The sequence below is a fragment of the Pipistrellus kuhlii genome, unplaced genomic scaffold (genome assembly GCF_014108245.1).
Source record: "Pipistrellus kuhlii isolate mPipKuh1 unplaced genomic scaffold, mPipKuh1.p scaffold_m20_p_15, whole genome shotgun sequence".
NCBI classification, from domain to species: domain Eukaryota; kingdom Metazoa; phylum Chordata; class Mammalia; order Chiroptera; family Vespertilionidae; genus Pipistrellus; species Pipistrellus kuhlii.
In genome coordinates this window covers 44,814,881-44,831,600 of record NW_023425460.1, presented here as the reverse complement: position 1 = coordinate 44,831,600, position 16,720 = coordinate 44,814,881, and the positions used below count along the sequence as shown (strand labels likewise).

The 16,720-nt window shown below is 55.7% G+C and overlaps 1 protein-coding gene and 1 long non-coding RNA gene across 4 annotated transcripts; both read right to left on the bottom strand.

The window, feature by feature from the left end:
• Positions 1–567: 567 nt before the first annotated feature.
• Positions 568–1,268, bottom strand: LOC118719213. Its single transcript, XR_004988065.2, has 2 exons — positions 780–1,268; positions 568–684 (listed from the first exon to the last, which is right to left on the bottom strand). It is a non-coding gene; the product is annotated as an uncharacterized LOC118719213 (long non-coding RNA).
• Positions 1,269–3,606: 2,338 nt separating this feature from the next.
• CUNH10orf143 (chromosome unknown C10orf143 homolog) lies at positions 3,607–16,101 on the bottom strand. 3 transcript variants are annotated; one of them, XM_045582182.1, is made up of 5 exons: positions 15,947–16,101; positions 9,981–10,151; positions 9,827–9,889; positions 8,661–8,711; positions 3,937–4,103 (listed from the first exon to the last, which is right to left on the bottom strand). In XM_045582182.1, exons 1-5 carry the CDS (start codon positions 16,013–16,015, stop codon positions 4,074–4,076), a joined length of 384 nt encoding a protein of 127 aa, XP_045438138.1. In that variant the 5' UTR covers positions 16,016–16,101; the 3' UTR covers positions 3,937–4,073. The 3 variants fall into 3 exon arrangements, with proteins under 3 accessions (XP_045438137.1, XP_045438138.1, XP_036295195.2); XM_045582181.1 differs by lacking the exon at positions 8,661–8,711 and having other exon boundaries at positions 3,607–4,105; positions 9,848–9,889; XM_036439302.2 differs by lacking the exon at positions 8,661–8,711.
• Positions 16,102–16,720: the final 619 nt, after the last annotated feature.

The following is a 16,720-nucleotide window of genomic DNA, read 5'->3' as shown; positions in this document are numbered from 1 at the left end:
GGTACATTCATGAAACCTGCCTCCATTACACTGGCTGGGGAACAGCTTGGCAACCATTAACCCCCTGATAAAGTTATGTAAAAAGCTAACACACTCAGAGGAAAATCACTCCGGATCCTGAATCTCACCAACGCTCCCCGCTGTGGGAGAAGCTGGGATACGTGGCTTCCCGGGGAGGGGCAGCTGGCTCTGTCCTCTGTCCATCCAGGGAGGTGCCACGGCCTGGTGGGCACAGCCCGGAAAGGAGAGAGGGACGCATAGGCATCCTGCCATCAGGTACCTGTAGCCCACATGTCACTCCGCCCGGGGTCACCGCGGGAAGGTGTGCAATTACAGGGACAAAAATGCCCCAAGGAAATCAACAGGGAACTTATTAATATCAGACCCATAGGTGACAAGTGTCAGACAATCGGTCAACAAGGGGCCCCGTGTCTGCGTGATCCCAGCTAACCCATTATGATCTTTATGAAGTGTCCTTCTGGGGGTCCGCCTCGCCGGGCGGGAGGGGGAGCCCCTTCCCTTTTATTAGCAGCTAAGCTCTTTATGCTCTGACCATATTGCGGCAGGTTAGGCGTCTGAGCTTTATTGTCTTATGTTATTGAAAATCCAGCTTCCGGCGGGCTTCTCCCTCAGGTCACGCTTTGTCTGCGAATACATTCTCATTCTTCCACGTACAGAGACCGTCTGGAGAGAGGCAGGAAAAGATTATGACTGTAATATACTTAAATCCAATTTATTTGCCTGGCCAGAAACTTGCACCCTCCGCAATTGCTTCCTACCCTGGATGTTGTCTTTAATTCTTTCCTGACCGTGAGAGGCGTCCGGCGGGTCCCGGCGTGGGGAGAGGGCGAGGGTGCCCAGCCCCCGGGGGGGCTCCAGGCACGCACTGGCTTCCAGTTGAGAACTTCTCATCTGCCATAGGGAAGGCGTCTGCAGGCACGTGGCGCTCGGCGGAGGAGACACGCGAAGGCGAGAGAGCAGGGAAGTGGCCACGAAGGAAGGGAAAGAAGTCCCGAGAAGGAAGGCGGGGCCGCAGCACGTGGAGGACACTGAACTTGAACTAGTGTCAGATTCCACTAGGGAGTCACTGTTCGTTGGGCTGGGTTAGCTATCACCTAACCACGTGCCCGAGCCAGACCTGCTGCCAGAACAGAACCTTCCAGCCCGGAGGGAAATGTGAGTCACGTGGCTGACGCTGGCTGATTAAAAGGGTGCAGGACCCCCTCGTGTGCCCTTGACGACAGAGCAGCCGCAGCCCCGGGGGCCACACACACACACACACACACACACACACACGGGGCTCGGTGTTTCTGGGGCCACCCCTGGGCCCAGCAACCTTACACGTTCCACTCGCTTAGAGCTGCCTCACGGCACCCCTGCTGCCACGCTAAACCCTTTACTCCAGAAACGTCGTTATTCGGCGGCCCCAGGAAAGTGCCCCTGGGCGGCCGACCTTGCCCAGTCACGCCCCACACGAGTGGAGATGAAGTCACGGCTCAGTCACATCCTGTCACGTCACGTCGGTGCAGCACGTGCGCATGGGCAGCGTGGGTGCAAACGCTGGCATCTCATTTGCCAGGAGCCTGCCCGGACCCCATAAGCACTGGCTTTCCCAGAGGCCGAGGCAGACTGACAAAGTTGTTGGGTACAAATGAGTCCTAGATTCGATTCTGCAGAGCACGTTTTCCTAGGAAATCCAATTGTGCCTGCTTTGTTTCTGGGCCATGTCCGTCACCGCTGGTGTTACGTGTGATGTGCTTAGGCTGCTGAGCAGGAGCGGGAGCACCTTCGTTGATGATGGGTGAGACTGAACCAGGGAGCTGGCGGGGGCCTCCCCCACCAGGACCTGCCCCGGAGGCACCAGCCCACCGCCCAGATGTGGGCAGGCAGGCAGTTCGTTTTAATTACGTGGACGCACCAGGACCATCCAGGGATGTGACAATGCTGCCGGAGTCTCAAGGTTACTGTGGGGAATACTTCACAACCCGAGTGTGTTTTCCCCAAGGAGTGACGCCATGTGATTTAATTTTTAATTTTTACATGTTAATCAAAAATAGATCAAATGGCGGTGGTCTCTCCGGGGAAGCACACTTCAGATAGGAGCCGGCCACACTCCCCTCCGTGTGGGAAGCTGCCATCTCCGCAGAAGTCACGACGGCGCTGCCCCAGGTGCCCGTTTCTGGAGCTGAAGGCCACGGGCACTCCAGCGGCTCCAGTGCACACCCCATGAGAGCCTAACTTACCCATCGCGCTTCTGCACAGGGTGGGCTTCCATCTCCCTGGAGGGCCACTTCTGTCTCCCCGGGGAGACCCTTTACCTGCCCAAGTAGGGCAGTGGGCAGTGTCCATCCCTCTCAGGTGTGTGTGGGGGTGTGTGTGTGTGTGTATCTGTGCGCACTTGCTTTCTGAGGCTCTGCCTTCCAGAAACAGGCAGTATTCTGGTTGCAAGTAGAGGCACACACATTCTCACCCAGGTGTTTGCAAGGAATAGGCGTGTCTTCCGTCCACGATGCTCACCTGGCTGCTACCTCACAGCTCTGAGTGGCCCAGAGTCCCCTGCTGACCCCAGGTGGGCTCTGAGAGCAGCCCTCCGACCGGCTGAGCGGCCTCCCACGGCGCAGCCTCTCTGGACCTGGTGCCATGTGCACAGTGGGCGAGGCTGGAACATGCCCACGGCGTCGTCATGGGAATCAGGTGTCCATCAAAGGCCGAGCCAGAGAAATGCTGGCTGCACCCAAGCGCTCACTGTTACCGCGTTAGCGTCATGGCTATGGCGTGGGTCATGAAGGCAGTCTGCTCTCTCTCACCCCGTGTCCACTCAGGACACCTGAGGGTCTGTTCAGGGCCAGGGGTGGGGGCTGGGTGCCTGGTAGGGAAATAGTGGGCAATGGCTTTTCCCAGAGGCGCCTCAGGCCCCAGCAGTGCCCGCAGCACCCTCCCAAGGACCTCACTCTCTTCCATGCGTCACCCTCGGGCTCAGCAAATGGCATTTGGTTTTGCCTCCCTCTCTGTGGATCACTGACTGTCCCGCTCCCTCCCTGAGCTGGAGGACAGCAGGACGAGGGAGGCTGGGTTCCTTCCCTGGCCCCACCCACCAAAGCCAAGGATGGAGCCCCAGTCTGTGGGCACTGCATCCACTGGCCAGGGGGACAGGCCAATTGGGAGCAGGCACCCCTTTCCCCATGACCTGCACCCCCAAAGCCCCCCTTCCTCCCGCCACTGCCTCGGCCATTGGCTGGGCTGGAGTGCCAGCTTCCTTTCCAGCAGTCCTGAGCGTGCACATCACTGGCAGCATTTATTAGTGTCCTCCGGCTCCTTGTCCCCTCTGTCTGTCTTTCCCACGTGCATTCCCTCCACAACTGCACACTGCGACCGCTGATGGTCCGGGCTCCTCAGAGCACCGAGGGGGTGGTGGTGGCCTGCAGAGAACCGGCCCACGTGGCTAACACAACGAGATCACCTAGCTCAGGCTGGGGAAGGGGAAGAATCCAGCAATCCCTTAGCCAGCTCGGTTTGTCAGGGCCTCGTCCTAGGACACCCCTGGGAGCCTCTGACTCAGGGCCAATAGCACTGGTCTCCGCAGTCAGACGACACATCGAAACCCAAGAAAATGAGAATCTGCCGTTTAATGTCAGAGGGGCCGTGCCTGATGGCCTCGGGGCACAGCCACACAGAGCGGCGCGGACACCAGCATGTGGTAAGAGAGGGCATTTAAGTATAAAAATAAGTCTTCATTAAAAAGAATGCCAAGCAGCCCCGGACACACCCACAAAGCCACGGAGAAGCATAACAGGGAGGCCACGGTTCCAGAAGCCACAGGGTTCTCCCAGGACACTGGATGGCGTTTCACTGGCACCACGGAGCTCTTTCCCACCGGGCTGCGGGGAAGACGGCTCGGACGGCGCTGGCGGTCCGCAGTCTCCGAAGTGGCAGGGCCTCCTGGCTGGGTCGCGGAGGGCGGTGGGTTACCGGGGTGAGGGCACAGGTGTGCACCCACACCCATCTGTAAGAGGCTCACATTCGCCATCACATGGAGATTCATATCGGAATTTCCCTCTTCCAGCTCCCGTCTTCTAACGAGGCTCGGCGTGGTTAAAGTGGCCCTGAAAGACAAAGCAGCGCCCGTGGGAATGGATTTTCATGGACGAAATTCACCTACTGTGGCTGCGTGTTCACCGACACACAGACCTGCTACCCCTGCAGTGACCGCTACCCCGGTGAACGAGGCCTCACTGCGGGGGCAGGTGCGTGCTTACGGAGTGGACAGGGCGGACTCGGAGTATATAAAGTGAGTATCGCGATAGAACTCATCATGCCAATCTGTTGGTTTCCCAGGGCACGTGGAAGCTGCTTACCCTGCACTACAGCCTAGTAAGTGTGTAATAATAGCACCACGCCTAAAAATGCATCTCTCTTAATTAAAAAATACTTCATTGGTAAGGATACTATGCATCACCTGATCCTTTTTGCTGGTGGATGGTCTGACCTTCAATTTGTAAAAAAAAAAAAAAAGTCAGTTTCAGCGAAGCACCATAAAGCAAAGCTCAATAAAACGGGGTATGCCTATAAATATAAAAATGTTATAGTTAAGATAGTTAAAGCACTTCCTACAGCGCCCGTATGTAGAATGTTCTTAATAAATGTTATTTCTCCTCTCGCCTCTGAGGAAAAGGAGAATAAAAATATCTATATATTCATAAGATAGAATTTGTTAAAATGATGTCCAGATACTGAGTCGGGATTCCACACAGAAAGTGGCGCCTGGGCGGACGGGACGTGGAAGCAGCCCAGGTTCCTCCCCATCCGGCCACGGCCTTCTGCCTTCAGAGCCCAGCAATGATCGACGTGAAGCCTTTCTAGTAACACTCCCTTCCTGGTACCCACATTCCAGAGAAAGCTTTCGCTATCAGACGCTCCATCGGAAGACTGCGTCAGGGAGTCTATTCAGAAGCATCTATTTTGGGACTCACATTTGGCTGCACTGGCCAGCTCATGCGTTCTCAGTGTGAATAATTCAGCCCCGCGCCTGGGCCAAGCGGCTCTCATTATGTCTGGGCATGAGGTCCACGAAGACCCATCGTCTCCCTGCTGCCTTCTTGGTGTGTCACGGCAGCCGCTGTGCCCGGCACTGGGAAGTGACGCTGGCACGCTGGCTGCAAACAGCACGCCAGCCAAGAACAGGGAGGAGGGCGGTGCTGGAGCCAGCCGCCCCCTCCACCACGCCCCTGAGGCCCTCACTGCCCTTCTCTCTAACCTGACGGGGTCAGACCGATGAACTCAGGATCCCTGACCCATCCAGGGGGAGGGCATGGAGACAATTCCATTCTTACAGAACGACCAGTGAAATCCTGTTGATGACTCCGTGATTGCACCTTCTTCTCTCAGGACGGAAGAATAAAGGACGACAAGAACTAGCTGCTGAAACAGGACACATGGAGCGAGCCATGCACATGGATCTTCCTTAATCTGTGTCAGGACGCCACCCTTCCCTCCCTGGCCTTGGTCTCGCCTGCCCCCTGGGCCTGCGGTACCGAGCACAGGCGGGCACAGGAGACAGGCCGAGTCTGGTCCCCCCCGGGCCTGGGTCCGCTCCTGCGCTGCTGCCCTCCTGCGCTGCTGCCCTCCTGCTCTGCTACCGCGCTCCTGGACGCTGCAGGCGTGCAAAGCAATCACCAATGAGACAGGCGGGCAAACAAATACAGCAAATATTTTAAAGGTCACCCACTTGGAGATAAAAGTACAAAAAAAAGTATGTCCATTTAGAATCAGAGTCATCACCATGCTTGGCTCCTCCTGCCGTCCCTACAGGGCAACGATGAACCCACACGCCCTCCGGGGCCCTCCATTCCCACCCCTGCGGTGGCCCAGTCCCCCCATCGGGCAATGGAGTCGAAGAGCGAGGGTCACACGGCGAGCAGCACAGAGGCTGCTGAAGACACTCCCTCAGCGGCTGCCCTCAGCCCCTCGCACAGGCCAGGATCCCCAGTCAGCTCGTTGGAAAGTGGGGGTGGGGTGCTGGTCAGCAATACCAACAAGCATGGTTCCGTAGTGGGTTCCAGTTTGGGGGGTGAAGCCCAGTGACGCCGGGTAAAAGAAAGCGAAGGAACCCCAGTGACAGGCCATAGTAGAGGGCCTGACGGTATTTTTCAATTTTACATCCCTCCCCCCACCGCATCCCGTGACTCACAGCCAGGACTGGCCCTGCCACACTCCGAACGCTGAGCCTGGACCGGGACCCTGGCACGAGGGGAGGCCCGAGGCCCAGAGGCCTGCGTGCAGAACTGCAGTCTCTGCCCTGGCCAGGGGCTCAGGGGAGACAGTGCTGGCCCTCGGACCGAAGGGTCTGGGTTTCGATTCCGGTCAAGAGCACATACGTGGGTTGCAGGCTAGATCCCCGGCCCTGGTCAGGGCACATGCAGGAGACATCCATGTCTCTTTCAGGTCAATGTTTCTCTGTGTGTGTGTGTCTCTCTCCCTTCCACACTCTCCAAAAAAAAAAAAAAAAGAAAGAAAAAGGAAAAATACCCTCGGGTGAGCATTAACTAAAAACAAAAACCAAACAAAAATGGTGCGTGGCAGGCCTGGTGTGTGGCAGGGCTGGTGTGTGGCACGGCCTTGTGTGTGGCACAGCCTGGTATGTGGCGGGCCTGGTGCGTGGCGGGCCTGGTGTGTGGCACAGCCTGGTGTGTGGCACGGCCTGGTGCATGGCACAGTCTGGTGCGTGGCGGGCCTGGTGCGTGGCACGGCCTGGTGCGTGGCACAGTCTGGTGCGTGGCACAGTCTGGTGCGTGGCAGGGCTGGTGCATGGCGGGCCTGGTGTGTGGCGGGCCTGGTGCGTGGCGGGCCTGGTGCGTGGCGGGCCTGGTGCGTGGCGGGGCTGGTGCGTGGCATGGCCAGGTGCGTGGCGGGCCTGGTGCCTGGCGGGCCTGGTGCGTGGCGGGGCTGGTGTGTGGCGGGCCTGGTGCGTGGCGGGCCTGGTGCGTGGCGGGCCTGGTGCGTGGGGGCCTGGTGCGTGGCGGGCCTGGTGTGTGGCACAGCCTGGTGTGTGGCACGGCCTGGTGCATGGCACAGTCTGGTGCGTGGCGGGCCTGGTGCGTGGCACGGCCTGGTGCGTGGCACAGTCTGGTGCGTGGCACAGTCTGGTGTGTGGCGGGGCTGGTGTGTGGCGGGCCTGGTGCGTGGCGGGGCTGGTGCGTGGCGGGCCTGGTGCGTGGCGGGCCTGGTGCCTGGCGGGCCTGGTGCGTGGCGGGGCTGGTGTGTGGCGGGCCTGGTGCGTGGCGGGGCTGGTGCGTGGCGGGCTGGTGCGTGGCGGGCCTGGTGCGTGGCGGGCCTGGTGCGTGGCGGGGCTGGTGCGTGGCGGGCCTGGTGCGTGGCGGGGCTGGTGCGTGGCGGGCCTGGTGCGTGGCGGGCCTGGTGTGTGGCGGGCCTGGTGCGTGGCGGGGCTGGTGCGTGGCGGGGCTGGTGCGTGGTGGGCCAGGTGCATGGCGGGCCTGGTGCGTGGCGGGCCTGGTGCGTGACACGGCCTGGCGTGTGGCACGGCCTGGCGTGTGGCACGGCCTGGCGTGTGGCACGGCCTGGTGCGTGGCGGGCCTGGTGCGTGGCGGGCCTGGTGCGTGGCGGGCCTGGTGCATGGCGGGCCTGGTGCGTGGCGGGCCTGGTGCGTGGCGGGCCTGGTGCGTGGCATGGCATGTTTAATGAAGCCGTCTGACATGCAGGGCTATGCCCGCTGGTGATCTGTGTTAAGCACTGCTCCCGGGGATCCTGCATCGCTAAAAACACTATTTGCTTTTTATTTAACACTGGACTTCCAATGTTCTAAAATGCAAAAACAGTGTCTTATTATTTTAAAAGCTTAGGAGGGTGAGTAGCCATATTATTAGAAAAAGAAGATATATGCAGCTGGAGTCTGTTCAAATATCAAGAGGTGTGACTTTTCGAATTCATATTTCAATCTTTATTTACATAAGACTTTTAGAAATAGTGGGTGTAAATATTAAGTCACCCAAGGCTGGGTGAAATTTTATTGAAAATAACTACAAATAGAGAGAAACTGGTTTTTTAAAGTCGGTTTCTGAAATTTAGATGAAAAGGAATATCAAGCATTAGCCAAAACCTGATATATTTACATATCAATATAGGTTTTCTGCTCATAGACTCATTTCCTGTGAAACCTAACAGAGGCAAGCTTGGGGAATTACAAAGGAAGGAAAAACCCTAATCAAATAGGTACTGTTGTTCAAACAGAATATTAGCCAAAATGATCCAATCAGTTGCTCGAGCCAAATTTTTTTCCTTTAAGCCACTCATGCCAGCGCACAGCTCTGAGAGCACAGAGACCCCTGGCTCGTTCCCAGGGGGCGCCCCAGGGTGGGAGGGGGTTGGAAGAGACTGAAATGAGAGGAGAAGGGAGGGCAGCAGCAATAAGCAATGGGCCCAGAAAGGGTCACATTTCTCAAGGTAAATATTACTTCTCTGCATTGCACAGGGAGCGTGGCAGTCACGTGACTCGGCCTCAGCAGAGTAAGTTCCAGAGTCAAGGGCGGTCTAACACTGCCAGGGCGGAAGCACATTACCTGGGAGAGCAGAGCTTCCTAAAGGCAGCTCCGAGGAGGAAGAGCCCACCTTACAGGGCGAGTCTGCACGGGGCTTTGTTTTCATACCTGACTAATGACTTCACAGGAGCAGAGGTGACAACTAACACGCTTGCAGTTCTGGGAATAAAACAAAATCGTTGCCTATCACTGTAAAACATCATAACTTGCAGCTGAAACCGGTCTGGCTCAGTAGATAAGAATGTCGGAATGCGGACTGAAGGATCCCAGGTTCGATTCCGGTCAAGGGCGTGTACCTTGGTTGTGGGCACATCCCCAGTGGGGGGTGTGCAGGAAAGAGCTGATCAATGTTGCTCTCTCATCGATGTTTCTATCTCTCTCCCTTCCTCTCTGTAAAAAATCAATAAAATATATTTTAAAATGTTTAAAAAAAAAAACATAATAACTTGCAAAGTGTCAACTGAAGATCTAATTTGTTGACTCAATCTTTTGCTTATCAAAGTCAGAACAATGCGCTTCTGTAAAAATCTTTAAGGAACAAAAGCAGAAATACACAGACATGCGCGCGCACACACACACTTATACACACTCCCGGTTTCTACGTAAAATTAAACATAATTCTATTTTATTACAATATTAAGATTCCAATTTTTAAATTGAAAAACCCCCAAGAATTACAGAGGTTATCAAAGATATATTAACTTGTTCTTAGAATAAGCTCAAAATTAATAACCAAGGCATGATTATGCTAATGTATACTTTATGATATTCCACCTGACACAGGAGACTGAGAACAGGGCCCTGGCAGTGTTAGACCGCCCTTGACTTTGAATTAATGGTGTGAATACTGCATTTCTCCTGAAATCTTCGGTTTATGGGATGTTCAGGGGAACCTGAGAGAAAAGCTTACCAGAGAGGAGGGAAAACAGCCCCGATTCCTCTGTGGATGATCACACGAGGGCAGGCCTTCCTCCCCAGATGTCCTCAAGAGATCCGCGCTCATCCCACCCAGCGGCCTGTTCCCTGCCCTGCACCCTGCTCTTAAAGAGAATCTTAAACATACGTGCAATTCCTGTTTCCAACTTGAAGCTGGAGACAGATTAGCCTGCACCCCAGCAGAATGCCAAGAAAAGCTTAAATCAAACGGCACCTTTTCATTCACATCCCTCACTCCTGAGAAGCGTAATTGCCTTTTTTATTAACTTTGTTTTATGGGGCTAATATTTAAGAACAAGTCTACCCTTTGTGTGACACGGGAAGGTGAATGTACTTACAGACTCTCCCGCGACGCATCGCAGGCAGGGCGGCGCGGGGCTCCTTCCACCGGGCGGAGGGACCTGGTGGACAGATGACAGCCGCGTTCGGATCAGAACCACGGTCACTCACCCTCTTTATTAGAATATCTAAACGGCAGGAACGGGAACCTACCCGCACACTCGGTGGCCCCTGGCCGCCGGCCGGCCTGGGCGCAGGGGCTCGGCCTCCGGGCGGCGCCTCCAGCTCCCGGCTGCCCCAGGACCCCGGGGCGCCGGCCCTCACCGGGGGCCAGCCCCGCTCCGGCGCAGCCGCCTCGCAGCTCCGGCTCCGGCACACCCGCTTCTGAAAGGAAGCAAGGGTCACTGGGGATGGCCTCGCAAAGCACCCGGCGCTAATCCGATCCGCTGCCTTCCCGGGAACTCCAGCTGCAGGTGCCACCCTGTGGAGCTGGCAAGTTTATGGGACGTTTGAGGAGATGACTCTAAACTCGATCTTCAGGAATAACCGCCATCAATTACACTTAACCTCATTATTTCCTAAATTGTCTGGTGTTTACTTAGCTCTGCAGATTTAAAACAGTCATTTTCACAATTTGAGCGGAAAATCTCGCCATAAACTATTGTGACTGGTTTATTGATATTGAAAATGCACAAACCCCGTAAATTTTGTTCAAGAAATTAGTTCTATGCTGCCACGCATTCTGCTGGTGGTGAGTGGCACACTTTCTCAACGCAACAGGAAGAAGCCACACCTGAAGAATTCTTTCTTTCTCTGACGGACACCAAAGACCAAGTTCATTTCATTGCAAAAGCTGCACACCCAGTCTTCAATGATCACCTTTGGGAAAGTGAGCATTTGGTTTCTGCTTCCGCTTGAACTAACGGTAAACTACCAAAGCCCTCCCCTCAAGCTAACGGGAACATCACTCTCCCAGTGCCCAGGCTGTGGGCGGGGAGGGCACCACGGGCTCTGACACAGCTAGAGGTGTAACTGTCTCTGGATCCCCGGGCAGCCTCAGGCCCGGCTGCTGGACAGCTCCTGCCCGTGACACCCATGGCCACACCTTCTCCAGTCACTTGCAAACCCTCATCATGATTTATGCCAAATTATTTATTATCTGTACTGTTACTGACTTCATATTTTCTAAAGTGACACCTCTTTATTTAATAGATTTAATAGAGAAGCTTTATCTCAGAGGGTTAGGCTGCTGGTTCTACTGTTCCCTAACGTGCCTTAGGACAGATACGTAGAGATTAAAATGAAAAATGTTGGACTCTGTGGCCCGTAAGCCACTTGGTTGTAATTCCTCGGGGTAAGCGCTTGACCTCTAGGGGGCAGAAGACAGTTACCACCTCCTGCAGCTCCTCCCAAATGACAGGAAATTGAAGCCTGAGAAACTCAGAATTCTACCCAAACCGCACCCTGAGCAAAACTTAAAGACAGAGGATGCCCAAATCTGAAAGTAAGGCTGGTAAAAAGAGACACACTGCCCAATCCGAGTGTGGGTCCCCGGCTCCCAGCCCACACCCACTGATGCGGGCTCTGCGATGCGCCACTCACATAGGGTGAGAGCCATCTCCACGGCCCCGAGAGACCACTACGAACACAAAGGAGCTATGACAGGAGGTGTGTGGTCCAGAGCATGGACGCGGGGAGGGACTTGGAAGTCCACACAATTCTAAGGAACAAGCCATTTAAAGAGGCTTGATTCAAACTCACAGCTTCCGGGAGCAATAGGGGAAAGAGGAGTGGTGGTGAAGATAGAAAGAAGAAAAACAGGGAAATTTTCGGGTCCCACAAGTAAAGAGGACCATACTATCAGGAGGCTCAGGCCCCCCATCTCTCTCTCTCACACACACACACACAGCGGCTGCACTGACTGGACCAGGTGCCCTCAGACCAGGGTCTTGTAGAAAGACCAACGCCATAGAAATTCCCTCGTGAAAAACCACCGTGAACCAACGAAAACTGTAGTTCAATAGTCTGCAAACATAACTAGACGTACTCAAACAATGGAGGAGACGAAAAATCACCCTGAATGAGAGATGTCAATTAAAAACAGAAAGGGACCAAAACGGAGGAAGAAGGAGAGAGGTGAATGAACCCAGGAAAAGTAATGGAAGGGGAATCCAAATTATGTCAGAAATGAAGAATACATTGTAAAGTACCCAAGGAGAATTCAAACGAAAACTAGTGAGGGGCCTTGGGGAAAGAAGGAACACAAGAGAATGAAAATGACATAAAAAAGGGTAAAGGGGGTCAAATACATGGTGAGGAAGAGAGCTAGACATGGGTGGCGAGCACAGAACACACGTTGCGTGATAAAGTTGGACACCTGAAATTTATATAATGTCATTAGCCACTGTTATCCCAATAAACTTAATGTAAAAAAGAGGCATGACATGTTAAAACTGGCTTATTGTCAGTTTTCAATAACCTGTGTTAGCACAACCCATGGACACAGACAATAGGGAGGTGAAGGCCTGGGGTGGGGGTTGGGGATAGGCTGGAAGAGATGAGGAGAAATGAGGGGAAAAGAGGGACAAATGTAATACTTTCAACAAAAAGTATTTAATTAAAAAAATAATAATCCGTGTTAAAGGGAAACGAGGGAACACCACGTGGCCCATGCCATTTCATACATGGGCGTGGACTTCCCATCAGCAACATCCCTCCGCAAGAAGCACTCCTGCTATCTCCCTGCCTTCGGAGTGACATCAGCCTCGCTGAGAAGGAAGCGCAGGGCTGGGTGGGGGATGGGAGGCAGAAGCTACTGCCTCCGTGACACGCCCCACCCTCCAGGGTGACATCTGGAAGCATGTCTGGGCGGGGTCACAGAACAACTGGCACGTGAAGGTCAGCGGACTGGTGAGTATCCATGGCGACAAGCCGAGGTCCTCCTGGGGGCTCAGGTGGCCGCGGAGGCCGGCTCCCGCCTCGGTGGCAGGTGGCAGGAGGACCCACGCTGATACCAAGGTGCTGGGCTGAGGCTGGGCTCCCCGGGGAAGGCGGGGATCACCGGCTTGATGGCCCTCCGTCAGCTGAGTGGGTTAAATTATTCATGCTTCCTGCTATTTGCTGTGGATTACTGGGCGCTGACTGCATGGGATTGACCCGTACACTCACTCGGCAAATAGTTGGGTCACGAGGATTGCCTGGGCCCAGGGAGAAGCAAGGCTGCAGGGGCATCGGGCGCCGGATGCCTGCGTGACTCGGCTCTCCCCCTCCCCGCTTCCAGCGAGGCCCTGTCAGCCTTCATAAGGCCGATGGAGACTTACTGCCGACTATAAAGACACGCGCACTGAATAAACAAAATTAAAACCCACGTCCACACAAAGACCCCATTACTTAACGATAATTGAAGGAGATCAATCGAACAGCAGCCTCGCCAGAGAACAGCTGAAGCAGGAATGCGATTAAGAGAAGACACTTGATACGACGCATACATTAAAACGTAAGATATGTATCTGGTTGCCTCAGTGATGGAGCAGAGCGGACAGGTCTGGGAGAGACGGGCTGCCCGCACCGAGAGGTGCGGCCGCTCCTGTGCTGCGGAGGACCTGCTTCTTCATGGGAAGTGATGGGGCCCGGGAGCCGGGTGAGGGACGTGAGGAGCGGGGAGAGGGGTGAAAGGTTTCACAATCGGGCACAAATGAAATTCAAAGCCGCTGCTTCTGCGCGGATGCCAGCGAGCGGGCGCAGCGACCAGACTGGAGAGGCTTCCCCGCGGACCGGGAGCCGGTGACAGCACAGGGACAGGCGGTACCAGCCGTGCTGTGGCTGCACCCGCAGGCCGCCCTCCACCGGAGAAGAAGGTGGAGAATAAGAAGATACCAACTTCCTCCAACACCGACAGCAGAGCACCGTGTGCTCTCTCTCTTCCATCAGCACAGCAAGAAAATGCCACGTTCCTAAAAATCAAACACCTTGAACTAAACGTATATAACACATAAGCTGATATATGAGTTAAGCATATATACTGTGACTTAGAATACCAAGGTAAATCATTAGGACTCAGAAGGTAATTAGTGGTAAGTCTCCACACACACACACACACACACACACCCCTAACCTTTCAGATTGGAGGCATTTGAGGGTTTTTACTGACTAATGGCCTTTACTCATTTGTATTCTAAATGTGGAATGCTGGCTAATTGAGTCCTAGTTACTAGGAACAGTTTGCTGAGTGAGGGTTTTAGTTGAGTTTGGTTTTAATCCTACCACAGTAAGGGAAGTTTCCTTCTGCTGATATGGAGTGGCTGATCCGGACGTCCATCAGGCCTGAGTACGGAACCGTTAATGCTGATGAGAGAGATTAATAAGGCCCTACAGGCCGCCATTCAGAAAGAGAGCACGGTTTCCATCAAGCAAAGATTCCTCCTCGATGACACTTTCATTTGGAAAATGACCTTGCACTTGGGAGGCGTTCTCTGCAACACAGTGAAATCTGGCACAATGTCAGCTACAGGGAAGACCGGGAATGAGGAGTCCCCCATCAACGCCCATGCTAGCAGGGCATAGAGGACGTCAACCGGATCTGAGCATCTTGATGCTGTGCTTTACCCAGCTCTGACCATGTCCTAAGACCCCCTCAACTTTCTGTGCAGATTCACACTCAGCTTCCTGTGCGTGTCCACACTCTTGACCAATCTAGCCTGGCAAAGAGAAGGAAACTTATGAGGAGACAAGGCAAGCCAGCGGTCAGAAGTAAGAATGCAACTTCATTCTATGAGAGCGTGTTATCTAGAAGAAGATAAGCAAAGAAGAGCAAAGAAAAATCACTTTTATTTCGAATTAAAGTAAAAAGACATAAATGAACATATTATACTTATTGGGGAGTAATCTTAGGCTTGCAATATTTATCAAGTACAATATAAATCTGTTATACCAGTGGCCTGGTGCATGAAATTTGTGCGGGGGGGGGGGGGGGGGGTTGGGGGAATGGGAGGGGGAGAAAAGAGGAAGGGGAGGGAGTGTCCCTCAGCCCGGCCTGCATCCTCTCCAATCTGGGACCCTCAGGGGATGTCTGACTGCAGGTTTAGAGGGATCAGGCCTAAACTGGCATTTGGACATCCCTCTCAAAATCCAGGACCACTGGCTCCTAACTGCTCACCTGCCTGCCTGCCTAATCACCCCTAACCACTCTGCTGGTGGCCTGCTAGCCCCCAAGTGCTCTCCTCTGCTGACCTTCTCCCCCAACTAACCCCCTTGCCAGCCTTGTTTGAGCCAATGTGGTATGAAGTCGCCCTGTTTCAGAAGCTACACCTGTGCCCTAGGAACATGGTCCCCGGAAGTGGGGTGTGGCTGTGACGTAAGTGATGCTGGCCTAGTGACCAGGCAGTGAGTGGGGTGGCAGGGAAACAAAGAGATGCTGCAGGGGAGAAAGTTAAGCCACTTATCCTACTGTGCGAGATCTGTCTCCTGGAGCCTGTAGGGCCAGGAGAAGCGGACAGAAGGAAGTCCGCCGCAGGGTGTGCAGGCAGCACCCCGTGCCCTGGGGCAGAACCCCAGTATGGCCCAGGTGGAGAGGAGCCAGCCATCGGCAGACAGAGGCGGAAGATGACAGGGAGCGATGCCCGCTTCAACCCCACGGACTTCTTTGGGTTCCTGGAAAGGGGAGGAGGTGCCTTCCCACGTCCCACACTGTTTTCCCTCCCAGTCTCGCACCCACCCGACCACCCACCCACGCCATCGCCTCCCACCCGGTTCTCCCCGGTCAGAACACTCAACCCAGGCGAGACTGATCAGTCTGCCCCACCAGCACTCCTACCGCACCAGCCAGCGCCTGCACGGGGAGGCGGGGCGCAGGAACAACGCCACCCCCTGGCCCAGACTCCGAGGCCTCGAGCCCTGCAGGGAGGCCCCTGCACCTCCGGTCACTGGTCCTGGACAGCGTGCAGGTCTGGTCTGGCGGCAAACCAGTCCCGACTTCTGCGCAGGCGCGGCAGGAGGAAGGGCCCCGCCCACCTCTGGCCCCGCCCACCACCTCTGGCCCCGCCCCAGCAGGTGCGCGCGGGCAGCTGCCAGCCCGGCCTCCACACGGAAGGGGCCGCCGGGAGGCAGACGCGAAGCCCACTGCGGGCCAGCCCGAGGACCCCGCCTTCCGGTTCCTCACGCCCAGACCCCCGGGGGCTCACCGCGTCCCCCGGAACCTGCAGCTCCTCCGGCCTCCGCCGACGCCACCGGCCCAGCGCCAGGGCGTCCATGCGACCCACAGGCCCGAGTCCGCGGGACTATCGATCATCTCCCCCAGGGGCCGGGCGCCCCGCCCACGCCGCCGCGTCCGCGCCCCCTGCCTCCACGTGTCCCGCGGGAGCCAATGAGGAATGGGGGCGGGGTTCCGCCGGGCCACTGGAGTCCCGCCGGGCGGGCGCTTCAGGCAGGAGTAGCGGAGACCAGAGTCTTCTGGACGGAAGGGACGCCTGCCCCGGGTCTTCATTTTGCAGCGAGGGCCGGCCTCTCGCTTCTAACATCACTAAAGCAGTCTGGAAGCTCTTAACTTTTTAAGGAACCCACCACGCTTGGACTGCAGGCCTCGGATCGGAGGGAGGAGCGCCCGCCTTCTCGCCCTCGTAATTGGCCATCTTCCTGGCTGGTTGCCTGATAGAAGGCGCCGTGAGCCAATCAGCAAGGGCGAGACCGCGGGGGTCGCTGGGAATTGTAGTTCCAGTGAGGCAGCCACACTTCCTGGCCAGAGCTGGCCAGGAGGAGTGTGTGATGACTCCATGCTCTCCAGCCCGGTTTGGCCAGGTGCATGGTGGCTTCCGGTTGGAAGGCCTTAGGGGCAGTACTTCTCTGCTGGCTGAGGGCAGCGCTGCGGGCCCTTGGATTGTATACAAAGGGGGAACCGTGGCCTCTCAGTCCCACCCTCGGGTGTGGGACTCCAGCTGTGTGCATGGTGAGCAGGGTGC